The sequence below is a fragment of the Syzygium oleosum genome, unplaced genomic scaffold (assembly GCF_021117445.2).
Source record: "Syzygium oleosum isolate NSW1041296 unplaced genomic scaffold, Sole_v2.1 Sole_v2.28, whole genome shotgun sequence".
Classification (NCBI taxonomy): Eukaryota; Viridiplantae; Streptophyta; class Magnoliopsida; order Myrtales; family Myrtaceae; genus Syzygium; species Syzygium oleosum.
The window spans coordinates 2,399,938-2,408,641 of record NW_026607512.1 but is presented as its reverse complement, the minus strand read 5'-3'; the positions used below and the strand labels follow the sequence as shown (position 1 = coordinate 2,408,641).

Genomic DNA, 8,704 nt, shown 5'->3' with positions numbered 1-8,704 from the left:
TTTGTCATGCTTTATTTAGACCATAAAAGCCTAGCCTATGGTTTACAACTTTGAATACATCAAAATGAACATTTGACTCATTTGTACATGTCACATTTTAAGCACAAGACCACTTGAATTACATCGAAAATCCACCATGGACCTACACATTCCATCTAAAAATGAAAGAAAATGGTCGAATGGAACATGTCACCCTAATCATTCATTCTAGTATAAAACAATCATAAATTTTTGTTTATTTGCATAATGTGACCTGTATTTTACAATGAAGCAATAATAGATGGGAAGTGGGTCCGAGCAATGAATGAAGAAATCCACTCCATTGAAAAGAATGACACATTGAAGCTTATTTCTTGACCACCTGGTAAGAAGCCCATAGGTGTTGAGTGGGTGTACTAGACAAAGTACAAACCCAACGGTCAAGTGGACAGTTATGCCACCAGACAGTCGTAAAAGGTACAAGCAAAAGCCATGTATTGATTATTTTGAAGTATTAGCACTAATGCTCGAATGGATACCATTTAGATTATTCAGAACTCGCAACATAGAATCGTTGGAAGATCCATCAAATGAATGTGAAATATTCATTTCTCAATGGTTTCCTTGAAGAGGAATTCTATGTGAAGCAACCACAAGGTTATGAGAAGAAAGAGCATGAAAATCAAATTTACAAACTGAATAAGGCATTGTATGGGCTAAAAGAGGCACTTCGAGCTTGGTACACAAAAATCGACACAAACCTATTACAGCATGATTTTCAAAAGCACCCATATGAGCGTACATCGTATATCAAGTCAAACATTAACAGTGATATAATAATTATTTGCCTTTTTATTGACAAGAAGTTGTGAAAAGATATTTGTTGAATTCAGGGAGGCTATGACCAACAAGTTTTAGATGACAGATTTGGAATTGATGTCCAATTTATATGCCTTGAAGTAAAGTAGACAAAGGATGATATATCTATTTCATGGCAAAAATATGCTATTGATATTTTGAAACAATTGAAGATGAAATTGCTCAGATAATTCTAACTCATTTAGCATAACGATTGGAATAGAAGAAAGAATGAATCGATGAACTAGTAAATCCCACTTATTTTAAAAACATTGTTGGCAATTCAATAAACTTGACTTCTACTAGGCCATATATTACTTGTGGCATGGGGATTATTAGCTAGTAAATGGAGAAACCATACCAATCACATTTATAGGCAGTTAAAAGAATCTTACTGTCAGTGGAACTCGTGATCATGGAATTATATTCTTACACTGACAATTTCACTTAGTGGGGTACACAAACAGTGATTAGGCAAGTGATACCAAGACTTGGAAGAGTAGTAATTTCTTGGTCCTCCAAAAACCAAGTTGTTGCACTCTTGATAGCTAAAGCAAGATACATAGCGGTTGCTTCTGCGGCATGTCAACTGGCATGTCAAGTAATGTGGATTCCTAGGATGCTTAGTGAATTGATGCACAAACATAGAAGTCTTATGATAATAAGTCATCTATTGTAATAACCAAAATTCTTGTTTTTCATGGTAAGAGCAAACACATCGACATCAAGTATCATGAACTGGTCAAAAATGGCGAGATTAAGCTTAATTTTTGCAGATCAAATTACAAATATTTTGATGAAACCATTAAAGGAAATCTGTTCGAAAAATTAAAAACTACGGTTGGTGTTGTTGGATCCCAAAATCAATTTAATGGAGGCTATCAAAAGCATAATAAAATTGATTGTTGTTGTTGAAGCTTTGAACACATTGGCTGCTAATTTCTAGATGGGCGGCTAGTATATTTCCGAGAAGAGTTGCGGAAGACTTTTAGATGGGCTGTTGCTATTTTTGTTAACATTTGTGCTCAGGACAAAAATCATGTGTGGGCATTCAATTTCTATATAAAGCTCTGAAGTTGAGAGTCGTATGGGTGAAGCCTAAGAAAAAGCATTTCAATAAGAAGTTATCTCTCCATTGTGTGTATCTATACTCTTACTCCAAATTTTCTAAAGTTTATATTGCTTTTGGTTCCAACAAGATCTTCCTTGAACAAAATCAAACATTTGCCCTGTGTCTATGTCCATGGTCATGTATTTGCATGACATGTTAAATTGCACAGGTTTGCATCATTGCTTCACCTAAAAAGTATTCTCGATGAAGAAAATATATGTTCTGTATTGGTCTTCTGTAAAGTGTGCGGCTATTTCCTTATATGTTTTCTTGGACAGCATACTGGTCGTCATCTGATGTTGCTAATGATCTTTCTTGTTACTTTACAGGTGGTTTGGAGTACAGCTGAATCCTGAATTTATTATGATAGACCTCAAGTATACGAACTTTTCCGGTCATATTCATCGTTTTACTGATTTTTAGAATACTTCTATATGCCCATGCACACCATTTCGTGAGTGGACTAACTTATTAGTACATCATTACTGTTTTGCAGACCACGTGTTACCTTTCATAAGTCTGTGAGGTTCAGCATTGAGGTTTAGCATTGCCGTGTGCCTGTTTGGTCGAAATTTTTCCGGCGACGAAGCATATTTTTCCAAAAGTCATTTTTTGCGATTTTTAATTAAGAGAGACAAGTACTTTGGTGACTCTGAATAAGGAATATCGCAGATAAATAAGGAAACTGACAATTTTACTTCAAACTGAAATATACAAACACAAATCGTATCGAAATTTAATTGATGATAGACTTGGGAAGTACAGCCACTATAACGGAGCTGAACTTAAATAAACCATACCATAATTTAATAGACGACAAAGGTTAGATGCTATACCAGAATTTAATCAACCACGCAAAATTCAAGATAGAGATACATGCCAGAATTTTGAAAACTACAGCTAAGAAACATGTCGAAATTTAATCGACGACACTTAATCTGGAAACTAAAAATACGATACACGAAAGTAAAAATAATTAAAAGATTGCCTTTTTATTTGATTTGTGCTAGGGTTAGTAGGCAATTGGTGGTATTTATAGTAGTAAGACCATCACCATCTCTGAGCAGTTCTATAGTGGTTGTAGCCATGTTCCTCCATCTCCAAAAGTTTTGTATCCATATTGTCATGATGTCTCAAGCAGTTGTTCCTTTAAAATTGAATGCCAGTTGCTCACTGACCTCCACTGCTTGATTCTCCAATGATTTCAAATCTGTAACTACTTTGCGATGCCCTTCACGCATCTCTCTCTCTCTCTCTCTCTCTCTCTCTCTCTCTCTCTCTCTCTCTCTCTCTCTCTCTCTCTCTCTCTCTCTCTCCGCTTTAATTGGTAATATATTGTCCTCCTTATGCTTGTCAGCTAGCGTTAACCGTACGCCGTTGTATATCGACAACCAATCGGCAGTGGTCATTAATGGACACTAGTATTGACACCGATCCTTCCAATTGTCGATAGTGAGTCACTCCATCTCTGCAAGTTTTGTATCCATATCGTCATGCTGCCATGATCTCGCTTTCAAGCGGTTGTTCCTTTAAAATCTCGCTTTCAAGCGGTTGTTCCTTTAAAATCGCATGCTAGTCGCTCCATGACCTCCACAGCTTGATTCTCCAATGATTTCAAATTCGTGACTGCTTTTTGGTGCCTTTCATGCATCCAACTCTCTCTCTCTCTCTCTCTCTCTCTCTCTCTCTCTCTCTCTCTCTCTCTCTCTCTCTCTCTCTCTCTCTCTCTCTCTCTCTCTCTCTCTCTCTCTCTCTCTCTCTCTCTCTCTATGCTTTAATTGGTAATCTATTGTCCTCCTTATTTTTGTCGGCTACCGTTAACCGTACGCCGTCATATATCGACAACCAATCAACAGTGGTCATTGATGTACACTAGTATTGACATCAATCCTTGCAATTGTTGATGATGGGTCATGTGCTAAATGATGTTCACGCTCTAGTCACATGCTTATCCATATCGATGACTTGCTCATTTTTTGGTGCAAATAGTGTCTCGCACTCGACCATCCTTAGGCTGTTAATTCCACGAGTTTATTCTTTTTAATAACACGATATGGCATGGGGGTTTGTGTGGATCTTACTTTGAAATAAATCTCACTTTAACATGTGTTTCCTCAATAAGTGTCAATAAAAAACCTTTCAAAGTACGGATCAATGTAAAAATCGACGAAGGATGGGAAGAGTCATTTGATGATTCTTGGATAGAAAATGCAATTGACTAGAAAATTAAATGTACGGAAACCCGAAGACAATTGTGTTTAGCCATGTACAATGGAAAGATAAACTGCAAGTATAGTTGAACAATTGGTATTCATCAATTGATTGGCGATTCTTTGCATGGGTTACAATTCCAATACTTATAGCTACTATTGACAATTAACAACAAGGAAACAAGTACATCCCAAGTGACTCCTAAAATTCAGTAACTTGTATTTACAAACGATTGATCGACACCACTACTTCAATGGTTATTACCTCTCCACTCTTCACGTCCAGCATCACTAATTACTCTCAAAGCTCCTTGCTCCACAACTCGACGGTTACAATCACCCACTTTTCTGGGCTTCTATCATTAGTAAACTACGAGATGTAAGGCATCCGTTACTTGATCATCATGTTGGTTTCACTTCCTTATAGATATATCAATGCACTCATGAAAATCAAGTCCAAGATTATCGGCTCCATCACTTAGATAACTGCTTTGCATCCTATTCATCATGAGTCGTGTTAGTCGAAGCCTTTTTGTTGATGAAACCAAACTTTATTTGCCGACACCTATGCTCTGGGACTTAGTTATTTCCTGTCATATCTTTAGTCGGCTATACCACTCGCTTTTGTCGACTAACTATATTTACCGATTGAGAGCCTTCAACACTTGGCAAATTTTTGCCTCCATTGCATCTCGATCGGTCTTTCTTAGCCGAGTTGACAATCACAAACTTGGCAATTTTTTATGTCACCAACATGATATATACGGTTGTTGAAATTTAATCTCACTTTAACGTGATCTGTACGCTGTTGATCTTTCCAACACTACTACCATTTTAGCTTAAACTTATAAAATTTTTCTGTAGGTTTTTCTTTGTACGAGCAGGTTTAATGGGCTGGCTTCTTCTCAACTTGTCGGTTCTAGCTAGAAGTGTCCAAGATGGCAACTTGAGCCTATCAATGATCCTTTATCAACTATTCTGCGCGGTAATTTATGATAATCTCCTTAGCAGTTTTTAAAAAACTCAGTTTTACGAATTCCTTCGTCTAATAATTCTTTTTTCTCTTTTATCCAGTTATATATCCTGGACTACTTTGTTTACGAGGAGTATATGACTTCCACGTAAGTGCATAACTTGTCTGTCTCTGAAGTGCTTAATCTTGCACACCCAAGTTTTCTCCGAGTCGTTAAACCTGGTTCTTTCTTTTTTTAAGTAACTAATTTGCTGCTAAAATCTAGGAGCTTTTATCTTCACTTACGACTCTACTCGACTGTACTCTGCGCTAATAATGCGTCTCGGCAGATGACTTAGGAAACGCCGCCGTGCTCACGTATGAGCTGGCCGGCCGTATGCACTGCTGTTGTTTAGCGAACAGTTCTGCTGCTCAAATCTCTTCATTGGGGCCATGGTGTTCTTTCAACCTTTAGTTTGCTGGGCTTGGGCCATGAAACCTGTTAACTTCGAACTTTCGTCCAAATTTTAGAGGTGACATCTAAATGGACCGACGGGAAAGTTCGACCATAGTTTGCATTGTCCGACATTGCTAGCGTATATTGTAAAGAGATAATGTATGGATTTGATTATAATGCTTTAAAAGGGATAAAAACATTAACGGAGCAATGTGGACGTTGGAAAGATTTAGGTTCCTTATATAGTGACACATAATGCTGCATTGATGTTGGTAATCATGCCCTCCCGCCTGTCCCTCTCTCCCAAAACCTCTAAACGCTGGCCCAAAAAGAGAAAGGATGTTGCTCCGTGAAAATATCGGGCAAAGGACACCACAATTGTCACAATTCTCATGCAGCGCTCAGTTTAATACCAATACCTTTTATAAACATTCACACTAGTTACGTCGTCAATTACTCTAATCGAAAATCCGACATGGCATTAAAACCTACAGCACTTATGGGGAACGGTTTTTTAAAACTTATGGCACTCAAATGATTAATTAAGAAGTTATGGCACTTAAATAAGCGATTAAAAAATCATGCAACCAAAATGAGCGTAGTATGAAAGTTATGCAATTGTGAAGTCCTTCCCCTGAAAAATATTCATATGCGAAGGAAACACTCTACCGCTGATTTTGCTAGCGATACAAGAGTCCTTCAGCTTTGAAACAAAAGTTTGGTTATCATATCTGTCTCTTTTTTTTTTTTAGCTGTCAACCGTCACATTATCACAAAATTCATGAACCTACTTTTTCTCTACTTTCCACTTGCAGCCTACCGCACAGGGAGGGGAGAGCACCTTGTTTGTGTTTTTTCCGTGGGCGGGTGGCTAATGAGCTTTCATTCTTAATCCGATACTTAGATTGACCATTAATGCGCAATGATTATCTAGCATCATAGGCTAGCCAATTAAGTTTATGATAAGCTCCATTCATGCCTAGCAAATATACCTATTCTAAGGTTTCATTTATTTCATGGAATATGTGACATTTTCTTAAAAATGTTTTTCAAGAAGTCATTTTCCAAAAAAATGACAATATTTTCCGGTATTTTGCTTAAACCTGAAGATTAATTAGAAAATATTTGTCATCGTTTGGTATGGAACATTTGATTTGATTTTCCTAAATAAACATACGCTATTTGGGTGCTAGTAACTTGCATATATGCAGCTAATGAACCGGATACAGGCACGTGAGTCTTAGGTTCGGTCTCAATAGCCCCTGACCCAGGTGCCGGGGATCGAGGCACAGGCACCTGTGTCTCAGGCATGGCCTCGATGTACCTTAGTGCGGGCACCGAGATCCGAGCCCGGCCTCAATGGACCCAGGCATGGCCTTTGTGGACCCAGGCCCGGGTGTTACCTCAAGTACTGGGATCCCGTGTTCGACCTTTGTGAACCCAGCCCGAGTGCCAGGCATCGGGCACGGGCACCGAAGTTTCGAGCCCGGCCTCAATGGACCCGAAAGTGGGCGCCGGGAATCTAGGCACAAGCACCAGGGTCCCAGCCCTGGCCTCGATGAACCCAGTCCCAAGCGTTAAAGACCTGATCCTAAACGCCGAGAACCAGCGTTGGAATTTCGATTCCCAAACGTGGAGTTGTGGGTCTAAAAGCATTGATACATGGTCATATTTTGGAAAATAATTTTTGATTTTTTAAAGAGGAAATTATTTTCCTAAATTTAAGCTTATGTTTCCTTTGACTAGGAAAACATTTTCCATTGACTCATTTTCCTAAGCGAACCAAACGCCTCAAAATGAGGAAAATATTTTTCACGAAACAAACAAAACCTAAATCTCTAGATGTTGTGATTAGTATCACTTGTTCTTTTGGTGCTCCGTGAATTATTGACAGTTCATGCAACATATCTCTGTTTTATAATAGTTCACTTCTAGTTCTCTTAGAAGGATTACAAAAGTTACCTTAGCATACAAATATTGATTGCCTTTGAAAGATAAATGTCCACATCTCACTATGTTAATTGTTGTGCAGCCTCAATAGAAGATTGCATCTATAAGGGTCATTTGGAACCACATATTACATTAACATGCAGTTCTGAAGATTATTTGAGGGATTGTTTTATGCCTGTATGAGTAATTGTCATCTCTGATACAGGGTTCGTGGCTTTCGAGGAATAACATAGAGCTAACAACAACTGCTGCCATTGCTAATTGTTTCGTATGTCTATTTGGGTAGGCTTCATTGAAATTATAGCCTTTTGCCAATGAACTTATTACTAGTTCGTGCCACCTTTACTAAGGACTCATTTCCTTTGCCTAAAAAACTACGTAGATATACGGTGTTCCGAGAAGCTAACAAGCAAAAGCATGTGTTCAAAAGGAATCCCAAAGCGCGGTAAATGAAAGGAGTCTTACGTTCCTCTGATTCAGGTCCCCAAAAAAATTCACTTTGCTTTCCCCGCTACTCTTGCAAATTTCAACTTCGTGTATCCTTTGATTGAGGGGGAATTGCGAGGCACTGCAACTACCTTGGCGACTTGCTGCTGGCACTGTCCTTCAGTTTGCCATGTGGACTCAGGTGAATTTGACTTCACCCGACTCTATTATGACTTGCTATGCATGCCATGATTAAGTAGGTCGCAGTTTTTAACAGCTGCTTCGTTTTCGCAGTTCACCAGTTCCTCATTTCTACCCAACAATCTATTTCCTGAATCTGCAGATATGGAGAGAGAGAAGAGACGAAGCTCGTTGTGCAGAAAAGTACAGAGAAATTTGGGCAGGATACCGTGGACTAGTTCCTTGGAGGATATGCCCCTACATTTATTAGATGTACAGTAGTTCATCTAGTAATGATAGATCGTGAACCTTTCACAAGAAAAATCCCTGAGTGGGAGATTTAGTGGTCATTCGTTCTCTATACTTGTTTCCTTCATCTTACGAGTTGTAATTTCTTGGTAGACTGGTGTTACATTTTCTTTGGTTCTTTTTTTATTTTACAAAGAGAAACTTTGGTAAACCCTGGTAGACTGGTGTTCTTTTTCATGATGAACTTTCTGGGGATCGGCCCAGATTTGATTTTTCTGTTACGCGATTTGATCTTTTCTTCATCGAATTAATGTTGAGTACTCTCAACTCGT

At 38.4% G+C, this 8,704-nt stretch overlaps 1 protein-coding gene across 1 annotated transcript; it reads left to right on the top strand.

Moving 5' to 3' along the window:
* Positions 1 to 569: 569 nt before the first annotated feature.
* LOC115675266 (delta(14)-sterol reductase-like) lies at positions 570 to 8,674 on the top strand. The gene is made up of 7 exons (XM_056303571.1): positions 570 to 718; positions 2,278 to 2,325; positions 5,023 to 5,143; positions 5,233 to 5,279; positions 7,816 to 7,963; positions 8,072 to 8,145; positions 8,238 to 8,674. Exons 1-7 carry the CDS (start codon positions 570 to 572, stop codon positions 8,392 to 8,394), a joined length of 744 nt encoding a protein of 247 aa, XP_056159546.1. The 3' UTR covers positions 8,395 to 8,674.
* The last annotated feature ends 30 nt before the right edge of the window (positions 8,675 to 8,704 follow it).

Excerpts from the sequence above, each read along its gene's own strand:
- LOC115675266 (XM_056303571.1), top strand. The coding sequence starts at position 570 with ATGAATGTGAAATATTCATTTCTCAATGGTTTCCTTGAAGAGGAATTC. Across the intron at positions 719-2,277 it reads AAAGAGGCACTTCGAGCTTG|GTGGTTTGGAGTACAGCTGA; the intron begins GTACACAAAAAT and ends GTTACTTTACAG. Across the intron at positions 8,146-8,237 it reads AGTTTGCCATGTGGACTCAG|TTCACCAGTTCCTCATTTCT; the intron begins GTGAATTTGACT and ends TCGTTTTCGCAG.